This window comes from Excalfactoria chinensis, chromosome 16, assembly GCF_039878825.1.
Source record: "Excalfactoria chinensis isolate bCotChi1 chromosome 16, bCotChi1.hap2, whole genome shotgun sequence".
In the NCBI taxonomy this organism is placed as follows: Eukaryota; Metazoa; Chordata; class Aves; order Galliformes; family Phasianidae; genus Excalfactoria; species Excalfactoria chinensis.
The window spans coordinates 6,544,126-6,570,167 of record NC_092840.1 but is presented as its reverse complement, the minus strand read 5'-3'; the positions used below and the strand labels follow the sequence as shown (position 1 = coordinate 6,570,167).

General features: G+C 39.8%; 1 protein-coding gene across 14 annotated transcripts in view; it reads right to left on the bottom strand.

The window, feature by feature from the left end:
- The window catches only part of CLIP1 (CAP-Gly domain containing linker protein 1), a 59,249-nt gene that overhangs the window by 24,336 nt on the left and 8,871 nt on the right, over positions 1-26,042 (bottom strand). For 6 of the 14 annotated variants that reach the window (XR_011905453.1, XM_072351505.1, XM_072351507.1 and 3 more), the window contains exons 2-11: positions 25,141-25,336; positions 23,958-24,535; positions 14,595-14,719; positions 13,309-13,525; positions 11,047-11,244; positions 10,612-10,715; positions 8,692-8,752; positions 7,565-7,597; positions 3,708-3,812; positions 75-1,019 (exon numbers count right to left, since the gene is read on the bottom strand). Coding sequence is in view for 13 of the 14 variants with exons in the window: in XM_072351505.1 (XP_072207606.1) it covers positions 75-1,019; positions 3,708-3,812; positions 7,565-7,597; positions 8,692-8,752; positions 10,612-10,715; positions 11,047-11,244; positions 13,309-13,525; positions 14,595-14,719; positions 23,958-24,535; positions 25,141-25,234 (2,460 nt within the window). In the remaining variant the exon portion in view is untranslated. The remainder of the gene's footprint in view (positions 1-74; positions 1,020-3,707; positions 3,813-7,564; positions 7,598-8,691; positions 8,753-10,611; positions 10,716-11,046; positions 11,245-13,308; positions 13,526-14,594; positions 14,720-23,957; positions 24,536-25,140; positions 25,337-26,042) is intronic. The other 8 variants (XM_072351518.1, XM_072351509.1, XM_072351515.1 and 5 more) reach the window with 5 other exon arrangements.

Sequence of the window (26,042 nt, the reverse complement as noted above, 5' to 3'; positions counted from 1 at the left end):
TACAGCAGTTTAGAGCAGTACAAATGTAAAAATGAAAACAAAGTAAAAACAAAAGGATGGATGTTGATACAAACCTTGCTACTTCCATCAACCTTTTCGGTCTCTAAATTCTGTATCTGTTTCTCAGCTGCCTCAAGCTGCTCGCTAAGTTTCTGGATTTCCAATTTACCTTCAGAATTGGCTTTCTGAAGTGCAGCAAGGTCCAAAAGCTTTTCTTCAGAAGCTTTGATCTGTTGTGTAAGACTACCAATAAGTTTGGTTTGTTCATTGCACTTGGCTTTCAGTACATCTAGCTCCTTTACCTTTATCTCAGCTTCCTGCAATTTGTTTAAAGTGTCTTCCATTTCTACTAGATGCTGATCTTCCACACTTTCCAGTTTGGTCTTCAGGTTTTCCAGGGTTTGCTCTTTCTCCTCTGTGACCGCCAGCAATTTTGCCTTCAGTGCTTCAATCTCCTTTAAGTGATGAGATTTTTCATTTTCCTGCTTCAGTTTTAAACTTGACATTTCATTCTCGTAGTCTAATTTAACCTTCTCCATCTGAGTTTTTAACTCTGCAAATTCTGCTGTCTGAGCCCCCACACCTTTGCTGAAAGAAACTTTCAGTTCTTCCATTGCTTGCTGATGGGAAGCAATTGCAGATTCCAGCTTCGATTTCCACAGCTCTATTACATCCGAATTCTCTTTGTTGGCATGATCAAGCTTCGTTTTCAATGATTCATTTTCTTTTCCCATTCTCTCATTTGAAGCTGAAAGTGTTTTGATCTCTTTCCGCAGCGCTTCTTCACTGCTTTCAAACTTCTCTTTTAGAGAGCTCATCTCACGCTGATGCTCTTTGCCAGCTGCTGCCATTTTTTCTTGCAAAGAACTTATTTCTTGTAACAGTGAAAGAGAAGTATCCACATCATCAACGTGTTTACTAGACTCTAATCTCCCTCGAAGCTCAGCTACTTCCTTCGCCCGCAATGCTAGATCTCTTTCTAGTTCCATGATGCGAGATTTTTCTGATACTGTAGCCACCTATGATTAACAGCATTTTAAGAAAAGAAGAAAGAATTATAAAAGTCATAAGTTCAACACACGGAGACACTTAGACCACAGTGAAAAGAAATCACCAAGTGTTGCAAACCAACATCATTAGTGTCCTCTCACCAGTGGTTTGGAGTGTAACACCTCTGAGCTCCACTGCTAACTCCGATTTCTATGGACATGCTAAAGAAACCTTAGGGAAATTCTGTTTTTATATGGGAGGCAGTGAAACAAGACCAACTGTTAATTCACTTATGTATAACTTGTCACTTAAAGAAAGAAAACGTATAGATGCCCACATCTTTGTATTACATGCATGTTATGTTCTCCCTAAAGGTGGAGTTTATTTGAACTCACTTTTCTGAAGTTATCAGCAAATAACAACTTGCTAAAGAGAAGCTTGCAAAGTTGCTTACGTACATTATTGACATTTAACAAAACGATTCTTAGAACCATTTTAAAGCAGATGGTAAAAAGATGGGAGAACCTGCAGTTCTCAAACTGCTGAAATAACCGCTTCCAAATTCATTGTAAGTCAACTATGAGACTGTCAGAAAAACAAACAACTGCCTATTTAGCTGATGGATCCTTTGAAACTCCTTCCATACCGACTCCACTGTTCTCTTGAAAAGCTTCCTCACTTCATCTAAGCTTTTCAACAAATATTGAAGAAATTCCTGGTAGGAAAATCACACAAAACCACAACAGTGATTTCTAATTAGGAAATTGTTGCTTCAGCTTTCTTATTATCCCCACAGCCTGAAAAAGATGCTACTGTCTGCTTGCTCCTGAACAGTAGTTATTGTAGATGACGTTCTTGGACATCCCTACTTTAACTTCAAGAAGAGCAGTGTGTGTGCATGAATAAATATAAGCTTTAAGAAGGCAATTAATTATACAGATTATGACACACACTCAACTTTCTTTCTCTGTCTATCCAGAAGAGTTAATACTCTTCATCTGCCTAATTAAAGAAAGTGGTTGGAAGGGACAAAGATGTGTAGGAAGTATTATCTGAAGTGAGCAGTGGATAAACCACTGTAAAAAGCAATGAGATAATTAAAAATGTGCAGATATTGATGAAGACAAATAAATGAATTTTGTACACGATACAACAACTGTCAAGCACTCAGCAGCCTGTTCTGCTGTGGGCAGAATAGAAGAAAAATATACATGACTTTTTCATCCTCTCTACTGATGAAACAGCTTATAAAAGGGGAATAGGTAAAAACATATAGATAGATATATATGATCTTCCAGAAAAAATGATTTGCTGTAGAGAACTGCAGCATTTCTTTCCAGTTGACATTATATTTTATGACATTTGTGACTTCTTGGTTTTTTTCAGAGCAAGATAACAATATTTGCTTTTTGACTTCTAACACAAAGAAAAGATGTGTTATTTTAGAGGAAGTTCACACCTGGTACTGCAGGAAACTCATCAGACTGAGAAAAAGGCAGAATTAAATTCATTGCTTCATTACATCAAGTGACTGTGAAAGATTCACACTGCAAGGTATAAAAGAACTGGCACTCGTGGTTTATTTCCATTGCATCACTCTAAACTGAAAATGCATCCGATTCCTCATCTCTAGAAGCAGACTTACAGGCTTTCTGTAATAAATACACGTAATAATAGAGCCTGAGTGGTGCACTGTTAGGTATCTGTTACAGTATCTGTTACTCATTATAAAGATGCCACATTCCAGAAACAATCAACAGCAGCATCTTACTGGATATATACTTATCAGTAAAGAATTTAGGACTAAGGGCACCTATCAACAGCAGCAGTGTACCATTAGGTATGACCAAGATTGCTGAGGTTCGCTGCTTTGGAGCTATCCAGAACCACAGCAACTGATCACAAGGTACAGGGGAGGTTTGGTTGGTTCCTTTGATCCAGGAAACCCTGAGATAACAGAGCAGATCGCTTCTCGGCCTTATGGCTAAGATCAAGTGTAGAACTGCACTCTTCACAATGACACAGAGCTGATTTTGATCAGAGCATTAGTTGGAATTGTAGACACTTCAGATTTCCTGGATTTGAGATTTTAAGAATTATTCATCAAATATTAAATTGAAAAAGAAGCAAACAACAAAAAAAGAAATACATCAAAACTCATCGTGTCTTTCCAGGTGCAAGGACAGACAGATATAAATCTAAGCAGCACACCTTTTCATTCTTCTTGGACCTTTACTTTTAGATAAGCACAGATACATAATAAAATGTTACAGCACAATAGGCCTTGCTAACAGACACGTGTTGAACCACTGAAGTCAACTACATCAGTCCTCTGAGCCTTGCTCCAAATACAACTGAACACAGTTTGCATCTTCCTAGCAAGAAAAGTCTCTGTTCTCTCGGAAACATGCTGAAAATCCCAGGAATCAACATGTGCTGAACACTTGCTACTTTTGACATGGATTCAATATTACTTTTGCACTTTGACATCATCTTACCTGAATTCTCCTGAAGAAACGAGCACACATATACAGCTATACACATACACAGCACCGACACTCAAAAGCAATGCTCATTTTTAGGAGTGTGGAACCTACACGAGGTTCGTGGCAGAAGCAAGATCTCTTTCAGCATGTGTTACACCTGGGCAGGCTGCGTCACCAGAAATCTTCCACAACACAAATCAGTCTTGTTATTTAAATAGTGAAAACCATTACCCTAGTGTCTTCTAACTCCCTCTGGAGTTTGTCAGCTTTGGTCTTTTCAAAGAGCAGGCTCTGTTCAAGCTCCTTAATGCGGGCATGCTCCAGTTTGGTCTGCGTCTGTTAGTAAAAAGGGAAAGGAAGAGAACACAACGGTGCCACCATCACATGCCAGCACACAAGGAGGGAGCCACATGCAGGCCGTGCTGTCAGAATCTTCTATCAATGATGAGCAGAGAAGATGCAGTGGATAAAATGAACGGGGAAATACTATGGATGAGGAAGATGGGCTGAAAGTGTAAATGGATGGATGTGTAAAAAAACAATAAAAAAAAATCACAAAGAAAAATGGACAAAAGTTTCATGCAGCCAAGTAGAAGTTATTTATCAGTACATGAAGTTTTCAGCACAAATTAGAGTAGTTATGAAAAGGTACATAAATTATAAATATACGCCTACACCTGTTCTAGGAGGACGATACGTCCCTTTCCTGGTCATTTCACTGACTTTTTTCTTTAACGCATTGGTTGTATTTCTCACATGATGAAAATTCACCACTGAAGCTCACTTGACAAATCAAACTTTATTATTATTTCTTTAAATGTGATATTAATAAGCTGCATCTCAAGTCTCAGTTATAAAAGTGCTTTTGGTCAAGATCTGGGAATATTAAGGTTCAACTGTCACTAGAGTATGAATTATCTGAACAGAAAGAGCAGAACAGTAACTGCAGAACCCTCCTAATTTATCCTTCTCCTCCTCCAGAAAGTAAGCAAGCAGTCAGTAAGATTCTCCAAAACCAGGAGACACGGAGAAATAGCCTGATTGCTCTGCAATTGTCTGCATACATGGAACAAGATGTGGAACCAAACAATAAAACAACAGAAAAATCCAACTTTGTTGTTCTTTTCAGCACCGAAAGGGAAGCAGGAATACACGAAACTAAGCTGTCACCTCCTGCCTTTTTTTTTTTACAAAGGGGTAGAATTTTTGTGGCAAACACACAGAAAACTCAACACTTGGGCTCCAAGAAACTCCAAGAAGTTTGCATGAAAACTGGAAATTTGAGAGGTGGTGAAGTCCAGCTGTCAGCTGGAAGCTGCCCTCCTTACTGATGTGAGGAAAGAAAGAAGTAATAGAGTTAAGAACCTCAGTGCCGCGCCACTTCTGAAATGCTGAGAGCTGATGTGTTTGCAAGTGTGAAACAATCCAAGTCAAAAGGACTGTGGAAGTGCACTGTCTCGTGTGTCTTTTCAAAAAACAAAAGGGCAGTTTCTCAGAGCCTGCCCACATCAAGAGCATGCTGGATCTCCAGAAATGAATGAAGTTCCGTGTGAGTATGCTAAGACATGTTTTGGAGCCCAAGAAATTGCATCCATCAGCCTCGATGAAAGTTCTCCAGCACAGTTTAGCTGCAGCAGTGACTTTACAACAGAACAAAATCAGACAGTAACCCCCACGCCTTATGAAGTGCTGTTATGAGAGGAGAGGTCCTGCAGTGAGATGCAGTGAGATAACCTAACAGTGGATTGAAAGAAACCCAAAGGAAGAGTGTGCATAACTCCAAAGCCACACTGCTGCCAAACCTGCAGCAGTGTGTGCACAGCTGGCAGGACACTGCTGCTTCTCTCACCTTTGCAATATGATATTTAAAAATCCCTACAGAACTGTGTTATTTACAGTGAAGTTAGTTACAAGGTCTGAAATACTAAAGTCCGTAGATATTAAACTTCTTAGATTTGTTCAATATTCCATAGCAGATAAATGTCTCCATCAGTGGAAGAGATTCAACATAGATGAAAGAACAAACCATGAGGACGTGGCTTATCAGTTTTGCCTCCCAATGGCTTTGGAAACAGGAACATTGTAAGGTACATAGCAGTACTTTCTGGAAAGGCTGTAAATCGGTTCCGTCTCTGAGACTGACTGGTATTACTCACTTCTAAGTCTGAAAATTAAGCTATTTTTAAAAATTGATTATTCAGGTCTTTCCTGCTCTAATTCCCAAAAGGGATTCGTCAGAAAACAAGCCTCAAACCTGACAGCTGCAGAATTCTCCTTTCATCACTTCAGCGAGATACACTATCTGAAGATTTTCTATGCTACGTAAAAAACAGAATACTTCCATGGTTCATTTTACAGATATCACGTTAGAACTGCAGAGATCAGATAGCCCACCATGGATTACCAGCTTTTTAAATCCTATCTCAAAGAAGAAATTAAAACACTACCAAGATGAAAATAAAGTCAAAGAAAAACTCAGCAAAACAGAACTACTCCAGAGATCTTTGCTGGACACTTTCTATCCGTTTAGTAGATGGAGGATTATTCTTTCAACAAAAGAGATTTCCAAGGGACTGACTCCAGTTTCCCTGAGGCAAAAACCACTGCAAAATTTTTAATCAAAGTACTGATCATCTAAAGAACAACACCTGAAAAATTATGGTCCTCTGTGACTGCACAGTAAACTGATGAGCAGAGCACTGCAAAAAGGAGGATGTGATTGTAAACCTCAAACAGAAAAAAAAGAAGCAATAAATGAAGCATTTTCCCCTTCTCCAAAGTTTCACAGTTATATTAAGAGGGAAATGGGACAAGCTTTACTTTGGCTTGAACCCTGAAGAATTCTACTCAAACCAAATGTCAGAAAGCAGCCATCAGCTATTTCCAGCACTTGCATATTCTAGCTATTTCCACAGCAAAACAAACCTTCGGTTACGTTCTCCATCAACAAGTCAAATAGTGAAAATGTGCTGAAGCCATAAATGCTGATAATCTATTCTAGGACAGGGGCAAGAAGACCTTCAGACCCTTCGTGCTGGGGTAACAATCACAGAACATGACTGAGATTATGAAGCATTAGCCTGGAAACAAAGTGGTCAGCCATCTCTCTCCTTCAGAGAGTGAAGATGTCCATTTTTATGGAAAAAATTAGAATAGGGAAATCAGGAATAAAGATAGGATTAAACAAGGAGTGCACATAATGAGAATAAGGAAGGGCACATGCAGATTTACTTCTCACACACCGTGAGCCTGATTGGAAGAATAGAGGAGACCCGGATCGCTGAAGTAGCTTCGCAAAAGGAACACCTAAGAATGCACAGCAGGAAACCAGTTTTAGTCTTGAGAACTTCCTATCTTGGCTGGGGATGCAGCAAAGGAGGCAGCCTGTGATAGTTCTTCCTAAATCCAATCAGAGAAGGCATTTAAATTCCACTATTCTGAGCTACGGAAGGAAGAGGGCTGCTTTAATGTCTTGTAAAGTAATTCCTGTTATCTAGTCACATACATTTTTCTTGCATAATTCACAGGGAAGGTACATGAAGATACATTAAAATAGACAGCTTTGCACACTGATTTTTCAGATGTTTTTAGTCATTGCTCCCCTGAGCATTTTATGTCAAAAAAATAGAAAAAAGAAACAAATAAGGGGCAGTGGGGAACATTCTATTTTTTCATCTACGGAAAAATGAACTGGATCATTGCTTACTGCTGAACAGCAGTAGGAGCTTGTAGGAAAACAAGCAGGATTTTGTGAAGCAGCAAAAATCCTACATTGAAATGAAAGGCATCTCAAGATCCCAAGCAGCCTTTTTCTACAAGCTCCCATACTCTCCAATCAGTTGCAAAGGGTTTGTCCCCAGAGAACTCTGCCTTCATTTGCCCTCCCTCCAGTTAATGGGGATTACAACGTTTAGTCATTACACACATTCTTTTTGATAAATGTTGTAATTGCTCTGAAAGCAACATGCACACAAGTACTAGAGTCAATGTTTCAATAACAGATTATGCAGTTAGTGAATAAGTATAAGCATTTTCTGCACACAATCTGTTAACATGGGATGTCTCTGCACATTTAAGTGCCTTCTTACATTTTCTGGATCTTCCGAAATCTGCCTCTTTCGCTATTAGTAAAATTAAAACACAAATGAACAAAAGATATTTCACCTGCAGACTCAGCACTATCATTCCAACATAAACAACAGGATACATTTCATTGTCTCGAATGCAGCTTAAATTTGTGAAGTTATGCATCTCGACAAACCAGTCCTTACAACGGTTTGCCATGACTAGCAAAAAATAAAGAACTGAAAGTTTCCATGGACTAAACAATAAGAGGAGCATTCTATGAAGAGTTTAGATAAGTATCTTAAAATGAATGGAAGACTAAAATAAAAGAAATGTTATATGAAATGGGTCGTTTCCATAAGGCTAGCACTTTAATCATCAACAGTTCATAGGAACACAAGTCAATTAATTTGGTTATCTATGCTGCGCATGAGCACAGTATTTTTCAGATTTAAACAACAGTAGAGGAGAACTAAAATATCTTGCTTTTTAATTTGCCATTTGGGGTGAAAATTGGCAGTGTTCAAGTAGTTGAGAGCAAAGCTTCATCAGATGTTTCCTAATCTGATTGCATAATTACCTAAGTGGCACCTAAACGGCTGTTCTGACTGTACACAGTGCATCTCTAGAGAGAATATTCTGCTTTTAATAAATCTTCCCTAAGGACAAGGCACAAGAACTATTCAAAAAACTTAGGCCAAGTCAAATGGGCCACCCTGTCTTCAGTACTCATTTTCAAACATATAAATACTTAATTGTCAGGTTCATAATTTTAAGATTATATTTTCTTGGTGCTTACTTTTAAGCAATCGAAGAAACATCAGTAAGGTATAATATTTGATAATAAAAATATTTTAAAAATAGATTTTTCTGTGAATTATTCTAAATAAATATGACAAGTCCATATTAAAACCCTTGCTTAAGTGGGTAACTGAATTATGGGCATGATTGTGCAGTTTCTGGACTGTCAGCTTAATCAAGGAGTGCAGAAATGGAAAGCATGTCCATGTGCTTTGCATACACTTGGACCAGCACTGCATCAATTAATCATTCCTGCCTTTGTCTTCTGAAGAACGGTATAATTAAGAGGAACTGATTGCACTTCTCTGTCTTACTACACATCCTGTTTACAAAGCTGGAGATATTTTACCTCTAGGTCTCCTTTGGTAATGGATTCTTCCTCCACTCGGAACTGAAGATCTTCAACCTTCCTGTGGGGACAGTTGATTAAAATTCAGATAACTTTGAAGGAAAATGCATTCCAGCTCAATTTTCCGTGGAAAACAGACAGCAAAGCATCAGAAACATTACAACAGCAGAATTATTTTACAAAGAACACTGGAGAGGAGGAAAACAATTGTCACTAAAGCACAACTTTAAAGAAGCAACATCCATATAGTTCTATGAAAAAAGTATTTTATTGCAGTTTCTGATGAGTTAGAAAGAAAACCTCCACATCAACACTATTTCTTTCCACATCAACACTATCCTTTGAACACAGTAAGATATGGCAAAGGAATCGATAAAGATGCCTTCTTCCCTTTGAACTATGCACACTGCTGGTGCATGGAGCCCAGCTGACACATCTAGAAATCACTGCATTGAAGTGTGATACAAAGGACAGAAGACTAAAATAAAAGGACAGTTAGAACTCAGCGTATTCATGGAAGGCGGGTATCACCCCTGTGCTATGGGAAACAGAGGATTAAAGATATTTGACTACACGTTACCGCTGAGACTGACCTGAATACACATTACAGAGCTTTCAAAGTAAACATAACTAGAGTGACTAGGAGGAAGGAGAAATATTACACTGCTGAAGCCATGAAATGCTTTCCTGGCTGTAAAACGTCACTTCAGCTAATGGGTCGCAGGCATACACAGCAGCACTGTTATGCTGCTTAGCAACACACTGAAGGTGAGCTCAAGGCCATGGAGGACTGCAACAAAACGGACCCCCCCCACCAGTCTGGTATCCAGTGAGAAGAGGCTCACAGCCAAGCTAATGGAGGTGCTGCAAAGCTTTTAAAAATTATTATTAAAATTAAATATTAAGAAAAAAATCCATAAAATATAACAACAAAAAAACTCACACTGCATTATTTTGTAGTGATCATAAAAGTAATTCCATACCCAACTCTACTATTTTGAAAATTCAGAGCAAGCTGGTCCAATAAAAAGGATGCATGAAACTGTAAAGGAACTGCCCAGGTTTAACACTGCCTGTTCTCCTCTGCGCTTCCTAGTTTTAGGGAGGCCTTTCGGAGAGGCTGACATTGCAGGGGGGAACACCAGTCTACAGAGTAAGTTCACAATGGGTTTGTTTTTGAATTGACTTGTTGGTTTTCAAAAGCACTCCGAATGCATCAAAGCAATGTACCAGATTATTTCCTCAAGTAGTTTTGTATCTATCTGATAATCTCAATTCTTCTCCTTGAATTGTTAAGAACATCAATTAGAAAAGCCCTAAAATTGAGGGCTTTCATGATTTCCTGTAAGTGACAGACACAGTGTAGAAGCACATGGAAAGTTATCAATTATTCACAAGAGTGCTAAACTGTTAATTCCTAATCCAGCACAGGCAGGAAACGGGATTATGGAACTTTTCACTTTGAAGTAGAAGTGCTTCAGAAAGATGAGGTAAGATCCATTCGTACCTTCCTAAATGTAGGAATAAAATCCATCGCAACTGAAAGCCATTCTAGAAGGAATGAGTTCCATGAAATCCATCTTTCAGCAATAGTTACAGCCTCTAAACAAGTCCACTCAGCTTGATACACAAGCAATGCCAACTACCAAGGCTGAGTGGATAATCAGTCACAAAAGAAATCCCCTCTATCAGCTGTAATTCATCACAGTATAATTTTCTTTGGGTTTCTTCCCTTCTCAAATGTAAGAATTTATTTTTAGTATTAACTTCAATGAGCAGAAATGCTGTTTTATACTATAACTGCTCATATTTGCATTATTTAAGATTTGTTTCATGTTTGCAAGTCATCAAAGCATTTACTTTTAATGCAAAGTTTGCTTTTTTAAAACAGTTACAGCAATGAAGACCATCTTGGGTTACCTTTTCTCTTCCTCGAGCTGATTGAGAAGCTCCACTTTCTCCCTGTCAGCAGCCTCCACCATAGCTCGCAGCTGGTCCATTTTTGCTTCCATCTCCAGTACATGCTAATCACCAGGAACAAGAACAAAATCTAAGACAAATAGCACATCATTTCTTTTTTCAAGTTACCTCTAATCACAAAGCGGTAAAGTGATGAACGAAGAGACAGGAATGTGATACTCAAAATATGCACATAACTAAAGGAATCATCGCTCACTGAGATGTGTAGAAAGGTTTAACCAACATTTGTTAAGTGGTACAGATTGGCCAAAGCTCCCACACAAAAGATCTCATTGATTTGGGAACACTGGATCTTTTCAATTAGAAAATGTGATTTGGGGAATTAAGTCAATTGTTTTACAGTCTCTGTTTTAAGGACAGCTGCATTGCTCTTACCCGGTCGTGTCCATCTCGAACAAGTGCTAATTCCTGCTCTATTTCCCCCACGTGACTGGTTGCTTTTGCAACTTCTGCCCTCTCCAGGTCCCTTTCTGCCAGGAGCTGTTCAATATGTTGCTGCTTCTCTTTCAGTGCCTCCTGCAGGGCTGTGGTACCAGAAATCTTTCTTGCATACCGGGAAGATGTTTCTGTCAACTTTACAAAGCAAGCACATTAAAAACCATTCTTTATCAAGTGAAAATCAGGGATATCTCCAAGACTCTACAAACATTAGGTTAGAGAAACAACCGTTTCCTGTAACCTATTGTCATTTCTCCTTTAGGTAAAAAAAACTAAAGTTTTTTTGCTTGTTTGTTTGTTTTTGTGGGTTTTTTTTCCTTCTTTACATTAAATTACTTAGTTTGAGAATTTAACAATAGCCATACCTATCTATTAGGTTTCTTTTGTAGCAATCGGCAGGCAGCACATAGGAGACAGAAGGGTTGAACTGAGGCAGATTTATCAGACTCACAAAGACAAGTCCATTAGCTTTCTATGATGTTTTTTTGCATTAAAAATAAAGAAAGGCGTCTTTACAGCAAGTAAATAACATTGCCCTTCTCGTTACCAAGTCATTATCTTGGGTCACCAGCAACAGTATAACATTTCCAAATGCTCTATTAAAAGCTTTTGGAAACCCAACCAGCATTTTGTGCCTCTGCTATGGCAACAAGGCATTCAGGGTCAAAGGCGTTTACCTTGACTTAAAGAGCAAGCTTCACAGCTAATACCTCCTGAAGTACCCTGGTATCTGATTAAAACATTCATTTCTATCCTTGTAATTAAGGTTCTTCTGGAAAAACAAAACAAAACAAAACTGAAGGATTAAGTGTTAAGACGTAAATGAATCAATCTGTAGAACTATAGCTAAGATGAACATGGATGGCCCCAAACACTCAAGAGTCCAAGAGCACAACACAGCATAAAATAAGTATACTGAAGACATTCACATAGTGTAATTATCCTCTTGTTGCTGACACAATCAGCATACTGAAATAAAATGTGAAGGCCCATGCTAAGGCTTCACTGTCAGCCCACAAACTACAATGAGCAGCCATTTCTGCAGCCTGAGGTAGCACTGAGTGCAACAGGTTCAAACTAGGGGGCAGTCTGTAGCTAGGAGTACAATTTCCAGGCTGGATTAAGTAATAAAGTCCCTCCATTTGTGCCAAATAAAAATCCCTATGCTTGCTGTGATGAGGAATTAACCCCACTGCCCTGACCAACTGCTGACCTCTGTTCACTCATAATCTGCTTCAGTTCTTTAGGACTGTGGTACATCACCTCTGTCCTGCACCTGCTGGTCAGTGGAGCAGTATGCCAGCTAACCAGTTACAGACCACTGGGAGTCAGCGACCTCCATCCAGTCAGATGTATTTGTGCACATTGATTTAGAGGAAAAAGGAAAAAAAAAGAAAGAAAAATCTAGGGTGACTGCAGAAAAAAAAAAAAAACACAAACAAAAAACACACAATTATTCCTATGCTTTTAATTGCCTTGAAAGAGAGGCTTAAATTCAGCTTTCTCAGAACATTTCCATTTTACTGCTGTAGCCCAGGATTAGGACATTTATGTAATAGTAACTTTAAAAGAACCCATAGTAAGTGTATTAGGTGGAATTAGTGTGTTAGAATTCACCCAAGCCACTGAGCTTTGCAACATCTAGTCTCGATGAATGCAAGGGATTAAAAACCAAATCAAAAAGAAAGAGGCTTCTCGTCAGCGAACACTTGATAATTGCTACTTCCGTACTTCTCAGCTGACTCATCTCTTTAACAGCAAAACAAGGCCTTTTGCATTGTGAAAATTTGAAGATTGCTGCTTAATGAAACAAGTTATGCTATGGGAGCTTTAGTGAGTATCAGATCCTCAAACACAAACCCCATATGACAGAGGCAGTGCTGGGAAAAACGAATTGCTAAATGCAGATTTCAGTCATAGAAACCGACGCTTTGTTGGCATCACAAGCCCCTTTCTTACTGTAATAGTTAGCCCAAATTAACTGTGTAAGCTTAAATATTCAAATACTCAGCTACTCTTCAGGGCTAGCTAAGATTTTCTTCCTTCATGCATGCTTTGAATGAAAAAGAGAGCACAATTAAATGCATACTGTACCCTCCCAAGATCTGTTCTATCCTCAATTTATGCAAGACCACAGGCCAAGTGCCACGTGGATTCCTGCTTGGGAATGTAAAGCATGCAATAGAAAAAGAAGCTTACTAGTCCTGTACGGCTTGGCTTGCTGCTTACTGAAGATGCCACAGAACTGAGAGAGCTCAGGGAAGATGCACTTGGGCTGCGTTTCAGGGCTGCAGGAGTCGCAACCACTTTTCGCACAGTTGTCTTCGCTTTTGCTGGTGTAGTCGATGGGAATCCAATCTTTGTAACTTTGTGGACCGGAGCAAACAAACCGTATTTTGGCTGACACTGAAAGTATCTTCAAAAAATAAAGCAAACAGGTCAGAGTACTAATTGAACTTCTGTGTTTCCATGCATACAATCTGGCTTCACAAAGAATTCCGGGTCAGTAGTGTACCCATAGTAAAGGACAAGGTAGCAGCTGTTGACAACCTCATCTGTATTTGGTTGTAATTTTTGGTTTTGGTTTATTTTTTAGCAAAACAAAATTGGTATTGGTGAAGGGCTCTGATAGGCTGCAACAGCACTATCACAGTGCATTTCAGAAATGCAACAGGAAGAACCCCTTCAAGCTACAGCTCAGTTTCCCACAAATTCCATTCAGATTCAAACTGTAACATGCACATCTGTCCTCCCTGAGACATTTCTCTGAGCTGCCAATAAAGAAGGTGAGAACAGAGTTAAAAATAAAATCAGGTTATAATTCAATCAAGGATTATACATTTCAATACACAATGAAAGGCTATACATTTCATTGGATATATTCATATTGGATTATACAGAACGTGTATCTTTGGTTACATACAAACAAAACCCACCTAAAATTTGAAGTTGTGATCATCCATGTTAAGGGGGCACCATCACATAAGCAGTCTTTATAAAGGGCAGCTCCTAAGGTCACTTGTGATGAGAAATAATGCTTTCTGAAAGCAACTGTGTGGTTTCCAGTCTTTACAATGAGCTGGTAGGAGCCTTCAGTTCATGTAATGCAGGGCAATTTCCCTTAAATTCAGCTTTTAGACATCTAGAAGTATTTTCTTAACTGAGAATTCATTCCAAGATGAAAAACTAAGCAGAAGTTCAAAAAGCAGGAAATTGTGATTTCCATTACCAATCTATGAATAAAACTCATGTAGGTGTTAGGAGAGATCAACTAATCCCATGAACGTGGGGTTGATGCAGACTTTCAGAGAGGTGCAGTTGTCATAAAACTCCAATCAGTGTGTAAGGATCCCCTTCCTACCACTACAGGCAGGTTCACAGCCTAACTACTCCTGAAAGTTTCATGTAAAACATTACAAGAGCACCACGATGAAACACAGAAACACGAGATCTATGAGGTGTCTGCTACCTGACAATAAACTAACCTTGTTCCAGCAACAGCTCCATCGTTCTTTCCCAGAGGTTCATCCAGCTCTACTCCGCACCATTCTCCTTTAGCAAAGTCAGTTTCTCCCAAGAAACGCACAACTCCAGCTTTTGTTCCACCCACCTGAAACAATAAGGCACACAATTTTTAATGCATTCCAAATAAAACACACAACCCAGTGGAAAAAACAATCTCCATAACCACATCCACAGAGCGCATTAATGATGTGACCACTTATATTTCAAGCTGCATATTCTTTGGCTACAGATTTTGTGTTAATGCACTGAAGAAATGTTCCCAACCAAACTGTCCGGGAAGAGAAAACAAATAGCTCAGAACCTACACAGCACAACTCCCTTGCATCAAGGAGGATTTAAACAGAGCGTAATGCACAGCACTACAAAGTTGTAGGTGTCAATTTAAACAGCTATTTGAGTTCTCAGAGAGCAGCGGGATTTTTCCTCTTTTTGTTTTAAATCATTCTAAATAGAAGATTAGAAATCACTACATCTTTATAGCCACTGTGATCACGTTCCACTTACAGTGTCTGAAAGATACACCTTTTTATAACTCCCAAGGAAGGGAGGAATTAAATTAGGTGTGACTGTCACTTGCCAAGAAAGGCACCAAGCCAGACCAGCAGGATACCTGCAGGTCAGAATGGCAATACGCTGTGCCCCATTTGTGAGCAAATCTGTTCATCCTGTATCTCGCATTATGAAAACAGGCAAATGTTGATGAAAACTCTCTCTTCAAGAGACCGGATTCAACATGGATGTTTTCAGAGTCATTGGTTTTTTTTCACTTTTTTTTTCCAGCACACGTTATGTGATGAGGAATACATTTTGCAGCCTTGACAGAAAGCCTGGATGTAACCTGCTAACACAAAGAATGCTTTTTTTATGAATTAAAAGTATGTTAGAATTTTGACATAGTATTTCTTGGGGGGCGCTTCCCAGTATAACTAGAGAACTGCATTCTTCTTGTACTGTAAATTAAGATGCACAACCACAGTAACTAAGTCATATTAACACATTTGGGAAGTGCTCACACAAGAGGTTAACCGTGAGGAAACTGGAAATGGAGTACATTATCTTGCCTGAAAGCACCAAGTGTCCTCAAAGTACCACATCAGTGCCTGGTAGATGACACATTTGTGCTCCAGCTTCTAGTTCATCAGCTTCCCAGAGCTGACAGCTCTGTTGGCAATTCAAGGCTTCAGCTGATGAGCAGAAAATCCTAATCCACACACTTAAAACCTCAGAAAACCAAGGAAGAACAATCAACCCTTTTGATATTACTAGAAGGGGAAAAGCAGGTAGATTTCTTTAATCCCTGTATAATATGGCAGTTCCCTTTTCCTTTCACATCAGTCTTGAAACAAAGTTTAATCCGCAGATCACCTTTACATTTTACTGGAACAAATTATGCTTTCTGGGAGAATAAAAACACGCAGTTTACAGTTACTGTGATTCAGCCTAATACAGCACCTAGTAGAACGTTTGGTATTCCGTGTTCTTGGCAGAGAACAGACAAACTTCCCCTCTAAGGAAAAACAAAAAGGAGTACTGCCTTAGTGAGAGGGGATCACAGCAACCAGAACAGTCCCACGGAATCCAGATCTCTATGTCTCTGTGGCACAGCACGAGAGAGGAGAGAACATCATCACCAGTACTTTCCTGGAAGAACTACTCCTGAAATCCACAAATATTTATCCGCTCTTCTACAGAAGTTCTTCTAGAGGTTAAATAACACAAACGTAAGTTTAAAATATGCAACAAATAAATACAAAACATCAAAATAAAATTTAACTGAGCAGCAAGAGGGAAAACTTTGCATGTGACTGTGCTTTCGGTGATGTACCAGTGATCACTGTCTCTGCTACCACTCCCAACAGTCTCCAAGCTGTCCTTGTACATATTCCTTTCCTAGAAACTTCTGGTGTTTTTGTGTTTTAAGATACATCTGGAAGACATCTTCAGATGAAAGGGAAGACAAAGGAAGACTGGTGTGCTGAGTGCATGTGTGGCATTTCCTCTGTCAAACCTGCACTGTCTTCTGCCTGAATAAAGCGAGTTAAATCAACGGAGGCAGTAAAGGATCCATTAAAGAACGGAGGCAGGAAAAACAAAACAATGGGCCAGATAAGATGTGTCCCCTGGAAGAACAGGCAGGTCTGCAGTTGCACAGAAGGACTCCTCAGGAACTGTTTAGCTGGCCAAGGAATCCGACTGGAGTCCTGTGGGAGGTCAACTACAGAAATAAACACAAACCCACCACCTTTGCATAGTAAGGTGTGTGGGGTATGTGAGACAAAGCTATCTGAAGCACACTACGTGCAGAGACTCCCAGAGACAGGGAAGGCTCTGCCAGCTCAGGCTGTAAGCGAACCCCTCACTACGCAGAGCTTGTGCCAGCAAAATACTTGTTAGCCCTCAGTGCGGGATATGCTTTCCTATTGGTTCCATACCTTTGTCCTGCTCATTTGCTACTCTCAATAAAAAAAAAAAGCAGGGTATTTCTTTCAGTTGCAAAGCATCCATATCACTAACCAGGAGATGGTCTCGAAGCAAAGCTCTGGTCCCATCCATCCTATCCCACCCCATCCCTGCATCGCAGTGTGTGCCTGGGACCACAGCCCACTGCCCGGTGGGAGGGAGAAATCAGAGGAATTCACAACCAAGGAACATATGGGGACACGCAACGTGAGATCCCAGGAGAAACAGCAATGTGACTATGCTTGTAACCATGGCACCGGGCTTATTTTAAAACAAGATGCAAGGAAGAATGCCAAAGAATTTGTTTTTCTCCCAAACCCAGTCAAGCTTCCTTGAATAACCAGCTACTACATTTCTGGCTTCTGCAAGTACTGAAGTGCTTATCCTTACCAAGTGCTTATCCTTACCAACAGCAGCAGCCGCAGCAGGCTGTGGCAGTGAAGAGCTAATAGCACCGATGATGCTCGAGATCTGCAGTTCTGCTCAGTTCTAAGAAATGCTCTGGTTTTAGATACAAGGTCAGCTCCTGCAGCCTGGGTCTGCTGAAGACTTCCAGCCACTCACCTCTGCCTCAAACAACAGATTTACCTCCAGCACTGCACATGTAATGCCACAACTGCTTGGGAAGCATCTAAGAGGACCATCACTTACTCCCCCTTGGCAGAACAATGTGAGGTGCTACAGTAAGATACAAGACGATAAAGGCTTTCTATGATTAAGATTTGCTGTACACGAACAGACTAACACACAGTGCTCTGTATATATCAATGCAGAAAAAGAGAATTGCTATTTACACAATTCAAAGAGAAGCTGCTAAACATAACAAAAAATAGAAAAAATACACATATAAGATGTGGCAGTTGCCGGTGGATCTACTCCTTAGCATTGCATGAAGAACTAAAAGAGCCCCCACCAACAGGTTCTAACAGTTATATGGAAAAATGAGGCACCATTACCATGCAGACAGTTCTCCATGACCTTCGTGCATGTCAAGGTGGGTCAATAAATAACACTCCTTTTAAAAAATATATGTGTTTAGATCAGTTCTCACAGCCAAGATAGTCAAGCCATGAAACCTAAAGCAATAACACCTCAGAGTACCTAGGTTAGGCTACTGGTCATTGTGAGGTGAAGAAATTTGCTTGGAATTCACTATTATTATGCTAAACAGATGGGAAAAGCGATTAAGTTCCATTTATCACTTTGTAACTCGGCTCACATTAATTTGCTGCAATGCAAAGTGAAGTAATAGAACAGGTTTGTAAACCTGAGGCAGTTAATAACTTCAAACACTTTCTGATGAAAGCACGTTGGGACCAGCAAATCAAACCTTGTGAGAGCATCTGAAGAGCTGCATTTCCAAAGACAGGAAAAGGGAAACAAAAAAAACAACAGCATAGTCCAGAAAAAAAGAGACTGTCTAAGAAGTGAAACAGACATTAAAACTGTTCATTTAGGAAATACAAATCTCTTTGAGGAAAGGATATCTTCTGTCTGGAACTTGGGCTGTAAAAGGGTACCACTTACTCACGCCTAAGGATTGATACATGGTGCCTCTCTGAAGAATCACCTGGAAGCAATATCTCTGTTGTGATCTAGCCTGGGCGCTTCCAGAACCACTCAAACTACAGCATGTGTGTAACATGTACCAAGTGAAACACACCCTGACAAACAAACAGCATATCTGAAAAAACCCAGATCTGCTGATCAGAATCGATCAGAATCTTCTTTCTCCTGATTCTCAAAACGTAGGAACCACGTCCAGCTGGCAGAAGAAATCGTATTTAACTGATTCTTTCTCCCACTCAAGGCCAGAGGGAACCATCAGGTCATCTCTGGCTCTCCTGATCCAAGTCTTTGCATTTTACCCACTTATCTCTGTAATTACTGAACTAAGCTTTATGTGTTGATGTTTTTAGATCAGAGCTGATAACCATAAGAAAGGTTCAATTGACAGTCTATTTTCATAGTTAATCATGCCATTATTATAAACGTATTTAAACTGGAAATAAAACAAATCTGACCGTGGCTTCTAGACGCTGAGTCACATTATTGTTTCATTTGTGAGATTATGGAGCTCCCCTGCAACTGGCACTCACCACACAGGAGCATGTGGTCTAAACAAGTCACCTCCAGCCTTGCCTTCATAAATGGAGTCCTTCAAACCTTTAAGACCCTGCTCACATGGGTTCTCTGACATGCAAAAAATCTGTGAAGGCACATTGCAGCACCAAAACCTATGGTATAGATTATCTGCTTTTTACTTAGTTATCTGTTTGCACGTAACTGAAAAGAAGTTACCTTTGAAACCTCTACTTTTCTATCAAATTTGGCCACAGCCAGCCAACAAGTCCAAAATCAAGGCAGACAGAGTTAACGTGCAATGAGACACAGAGACGTGGTGTTATCACACAACCTTTTGCTGCCAGAAGAAACTAATTCTGGAATTAAATATCATCTGCTATTGAGGCTCAATTCCTGCAGTCAATTTATTCACAAAGGAAGCAATATAAAAACTTAACAGCAACCGCATGCTCCAAAAGCCACATGTGAATTTGCCACCACAAAAAACACAAAGGCCAAGACTAAATAAGTAAATAAATCAACTGTCCCCTCGCCCATCCTGTGTTGAAATGAGCAAGGACAACATGTTCCTGGCTATCACTCCATCTGGAGAGGCTGAGGGAGGGGAAGGGAGACAAGGTCCACACACTAAAGATTGCACGAACAAACCATTAACAAAGGGGGTGGGAAGTCACCTATTACAGCCATTTAATCACAATAATTCACGTCCAATGTAATATTAGAAAGGAGCTGCCAAAACAATGTGATTCATAATTAGCCACAGCATGCACTTTGCTGCAACAAAACACATTTAACATCTTATTTATCCATAAGCAGACTGGTAACCAATGTCCTGAAAAATGCTTAAGTGTAAAGCTAAAAGAAAAACCAGCAGGACAATGACTTACAGATTATCTGAATATCCTCTATCCTCAGCCGTGTTCTCAAAAATATATTTCACTCAGCAGCAGCCACTTCACAAACCTACATTATACTTTACAGTCTCTAAAATACCCTGTCTAAATGTACATACACAAATATGAGGATCACTTCTATTCTTACCATAACAAAGCCATCAGAACAGCTCAGAGTCAGCTCAAGGATAAAAGGAAAGCATGACTGAGCAGTCAGGAACTGCGATACATTTGCAATTACAATACATTGTGATACGTTTGCAATTACAACAAATGAGGCTCAGGAGGGAGCAGCCACAGCAGAGCACACAGCCGCTGCACATACTTCACTTCCAAACCTTTCTTCCTTTTCTATCCCCATTTGCATTGTGGCAATCAGAACGTGACAGAAACTAGAAAATTGAGAACTTAAAAATACCACACTGACAATGCAGGAAGACTTTCCAAAGGGAGAAACCTCTCTGTGAGAAATTCCCTTCACTCGTGAAAGAGTGCATTTAAGAGTGCTGGAATTTAATCACTTGACAGATTTATGTCATGTTTACTTGAAGATAAGTTACATGGGTTAAAACAAATCTGACAATAATCTGCTTCAGTGTCCGCCTACTGCAGCGCTGAAGAACTTGGTAAAAAATAACACAAGTAATTTAGACTGCGCGGTGCAAAACAGACACGATAAAAATAAATTAGGCATTATTCATGCACAGATAGTAACTTAGCAAAAAGGCCACAGCAGCATACGCCTGTAAATCTGGTTTGCAGCCTTCAGTGAACATATGGATGGAGGCCCAAGTTACAGCTTTTCAGCTCAGCTCAGAAGCATCAGATTGGCAGAGCACGATGAAGCTGTAACTGGTTAAATGAATGAAAGCACTTTAATCCCTTGAGAAGGCTAAGGCCCCTTAGGTTGATAAGATTTTTATTTATTTATTTATAAATACAGCATCTGGTCCCTCCAGGAAAAGGCCTAAGATGCTCTCAAAGCTTCTTTAACCTTCGCTAAGTGCAACAACTGTCACACAAAGCAGGTCTCCCTATTTTCCTCTAACAAATTGGGTTTCGGTTTTATCTGTTTGTTTGTTTAAATCAACTTTGCACCGGGCTGGTAAATAGCCAGTGTTTGAAGCGCCTGGGCAAACAGTTTCTCTGGCTGCAACTCAAAGAGGAAACAGAAACCAGCTTAGCCTGACAGTAATTAGTTCCCTAAATTAGTCTTCAGCCAGACCTATTCCCTCCCCACCTGCTTTACTACCTGGTGACAAGAATGCTTCTGTTATTTATATGAGCTGTACAATGCTGAAACTGTAACCTGGCTTTCAGTAGGCAAATGGACTACAGTAGTGTTAAACTTTGCACTCTTTTGTCACTAATCAGTAAAGGCCTGACCTGCACGCTCAAGTGCAGACTCCTCCATCAACATTTCCTTCTTTACAGCAACCCCCAGATATGGGACCAGGCTGCTCAGAATCAATATTCTCTCGTTAACCACTAAATCATATCCAGATTCCAGAACATACTTCAGATGTTAAGAATGGAAATTATGGTTAAGCCAGAGCTATTTGATTACCCTTTGCATTAATGACTTTTCCTTTGGTTCAACTATTTTTTCAGGAAAAGTTCTACATCAATGGAAAGTTGAATAATAACAAGTTACGTATCAGAATGCACAGTTCTTTGAAGCACGTACCTCATCTCCCTGTATTTTCAAAACTCCTACATGATAATGTGAAGTATTTCATAATACTTATTAGAGAAAGGAAAATCAGGAATAGAAACGTAACACTGCAAACCTTGTTTATTACTGAATCTATATATCACTTTCTCATAGAAGTTAGGGGGAGACTGCATAGATGGGACAATGTAGGTAATCCTACTCTTCAGTGCAAACTGTGACACAATGCAAAAACAACCCTGCCAATTTTGATCTGAAAAATGTTCCAATAAAGCATAACTGTTGGGAAATGCCAATTTGTCAAGCCTGAAATGCTTTGAACGCAGCATTCCAGGATCAATAAACCTCAGTCAACTTTATAATTTGTAATACAGCAAAGAAGCAATTGTGAGATATATGAATTGGTAAACATGCATCTTTGACATTTCAGCATTTCTTAGAATACCCTCTTCCTTCTTGATAACCCAGACTGGGCAGAAAAACACTGTAGGATTTAAGCCTTGGTTGCTGAAAGTATCATCAAAAACCAACCAGCTGCTAAGAAAGAATCTGAACAGATCAATTCAAGATAAGTCTGACTAAAAACGTCCTAAAATCAAAGTTGAAGGAAAAAAACCACCTACAGATTGAAATATCCCAGTGCAACACTCCACACCCTAAGATCACACACAAAGATCAACAAAGTTGAGCCACATCTGAAGTCCATTCTAGAATATAATCTCAGCTGATGAGCCGTGTCTTACCCACACATGAATTTGCCCTTGAGGACATACTTTTCCAGTTAAGCATTTTAGTAAGACTCCCAAACGAGCTCTTGTCTGTCATGAATTCATTCTTCTGCTGAACTGCAATCCTACTCTGCTGGAGGCTCGCTGTTTTAGAGATGCAATTCCCAGCAGTTGTTCTCCTCATATCTGTAATCAGCACAGCATAGCTAAAAACTTTCACTAAGTATTTTCAATAGCAGCCAGTCCAAGCTGTAGGAAAGATGAATGTGGGCAGCATTCATTCGTTAGAGATTAGCAACAGCACAGTCAGGTGGCAGCATGTCTCAGAGCCAGGACACTTGGAAGGGAGGTCCTGTGCTGAGTGCAAACACCACCAACACTCTCACCTTGTTGTGTAATGTGTTATCTAAAAGTTACTGCTGTCAGTGTAAATGTGAAACAAGTGATATGCTGAGGAACGCTGCAGTTAATCTGAAGAGCTACAAAAAAACAGGAAGGGTTAAAAACCAGTAGATGTGAACCCTGTCCACTTAACACTCATATTCCTGTACACACACTGTCTCACACAGGCATGTAAATTATAGATATGCATCATTGTCATGCTGTGCTAGGAATTGCCCAAAACCTCAAACTACTATTTGATGATTCAACAGGAAGACTTAAGGCAAACAGGAAGCAAGAAGGAGGAAATACTAAGTTTAATCTTTTCTATTTAAAAAACAGAATTTGGGACTTTGCTAAAATCAAACTGTGGTATGAATGGTGTATCTTCATTCCCACTGCCATTACAAGAAAACACATGCCAGCTCATATTACATTCAGAAACAGGGAAGGTACACAACACAAATACTCAAAAAACAAAACAACAAAACCTTAAAGCAACAAAACTTAGCTCTCCTTGCAAAGAATGAAAATGATACATCAGCAGATGCATTTATGGTTCTGAATTCGGGGACAGCAGCCAAGTAACATAACACATCACCAACAGAACACGTAAATCCTGGGTGATCAGTGGCATTATATGACTACTCCTGTTGCTGCCTATCACTACTCAAGAGAACAATCAATTATTGAACTGTTACCTTTCGAAAGAGACAGCACTGAACAGGGCAGGAGAGCTGCATGGGAATGTCTCACAAGCTCAGCTTTTACTTAAGAGTGTTTGTAATTCTTGCAGTTATGGAAAGGACAAACTGCATCCAAGCTAATAAAACCAACTGATCTTCAACAAAACACTGGCAAAACATGATAGAATAAACACTGCCAGATTAACCGTTTTGTACTGATACTGTACAGATCTCCCTATAATACGCAAAACTGCATGGGAAGAGCTTGCCTGGAGGTGTTCTACAAGAACACACTGAAAAAGACAGCTAGAGAATAAATTTACATTGCCTGAACCAAGGAAACAGAAGCTCTGAGCATTAGCAGAAGTTACAACTCCTTAATCAAAAAGCAGACACAAAACCAGCAGGGAAATCTTACCAGAACTCGATCTCCAATCTTGAGCTCCCTTTCTCCTTTCTTGAGCGATCCAGCTTCAGACAGATTTGATACAGATCCACTTGCAGTTTTTGAAAGATTGCTAAACTGAGAAGGAGTAGAATGTTCTTTAGCAGCAAGTGGTGATGTTTTCTGTGGGATTCCTGACGGGGGAAGTGCAGCAGGGGACGCGGACACTGCGCTGGCAGTTGATGTGGAGGTTGGTGATGTAGCTCTAGATGCATGAGCTGCCTGAGTACCATTAGCTTCATCTTCTGTCAGCACTTTTCTTGACAATTTTGATGGTCTTGTAAATATTCCCCTCAAGGGCTCACACTGGAAATAGCGAACTCCAGCCACAGAGCCATCGTTTTTACCAATCGGTTCGTCTAGAACAATCCCTGCCCATTGTCCTGGAGCAAACTGTGTTTCACCAAGGAACTGAATAAAGCCAGGTTTATTTCCATTGACCCAAACACGCTCCCCAACTCTGAAATCATCCACAAAGTCGTCGTGTGCGTCTGCAGTGGTTGTGCTTGAGGGCTTTTCACTGGAAGGTGCCTTTTCTGCTGGAGCTGGAGCTGAGCACAATGAGAAAGCAACAGGAATCAAATACACTAATAATTGAGAGAAGTTGTATCTCAAGACTTTCTGCAACTTACAAGCTTCTTTTAGGGTATTAAAAGTATGTTAGATGTTCAACTAATTAAAGAATTATCAAATGTTACATGCAATTATGTTACCTGAGCAGTATTGTGCGTAGTTCTAAACACAGTTATTTTAGGGAAAATGTTCAGCAACAACAACAAAGGTAGGTTTGCTGTACCAGCAGAAGCGTGGTTATCTCAGACAACACCACTGCTAATGTACTTAATACTTAGAGCATACATTTTCCCTCTACCTGTAACATGCAGAACTCTTTTCAGTTAGAGGAAGCAGAGATATGCCAGGATCAAAATGATTTTTCCTGTGTCTTTTTTTTTTACCCCCATGCTTTCAACAATGCAGCATTTTAAAATTGCATTCAACCATTAACTTCTTTTTTTGCGTGTTTAATAGTCATTTTTGTCAGATCAGAAATACAAGCAGAAGTGTTTTAGCGTAAATACAATGCAGTGGGTTCATAGCTTTCACAGTATTTTTTATTGGAAGATGAATAAGGGAAAAGTTATTAAATATTCTTTACCAGTTGCAACAGATGCAGGTGCTTTCAGTAATGTACTTCCATGCTTGATGGTCTTTGATGGAGCCTTAAGTCCACTCGGTTTTAACATACTCATTTTTCTGTGATACCAGCGTTAACCCTCTTTGTCTACAGCAACTACCTTTTTCCCAACATGGATACAATATGGCCGTCTCCGTCTTCCAACTCTAGAGTAAACCTGTATAGAAAAATATCAGACGTGAAAGGAAATCAGTATTTTAACTTCTGTAGAATATAGGAGTTAATGTATAACTCAGTTTAATGAACGCTGCTGCGTTCATCTAGAGTTTTAAACTAAGAGTCTATTTTAAGAAAGAAAAACAAAGTCCTTAACAGCATTACTAACAACATTACGCAGAGATAGAACTGCTCTGCGCACTCTACTGTTTTCAGCCACATTTTTCAAGCGTTGCAATATCCCAGCAGAAATAACTTGAGACTAGAAACGTAACTGCAAGAGGGAACAGGGAATGTCAAACAGAGAGTGTGAAGCTAAAAGGAATAACATTTGTAAGAGCTGGAATCAAAAAGCTAAGGCAGTGGGAATCGCATGTCTGAGATCACAAGGTATGTTGGCTCACAGTCCCAGCTACGCTCTGGGAAGAGGAGGAGGGATGGTTCCCTGCGCGGCCGACTCAGACGCCAGCTATAAGGTTTGCAGGGAACAGTGCCAGGAGGTTTTTGCCACAGAAGGCATCTTCCTTCTGACACAAAAGCTTAAGCAAAGCTTTTTCATCTGGACTGTGAATACAAACAGCGTGAATCTAAACAAAAACCCGGACAAAAAAGGAAACACGGGCACGGGGCAATAAACTGTTTGCTCAACAGTTTGCTCAGGACACGACAAAGATGAACCATGAAGCAGCTCCCAGCCCTGCCATGCA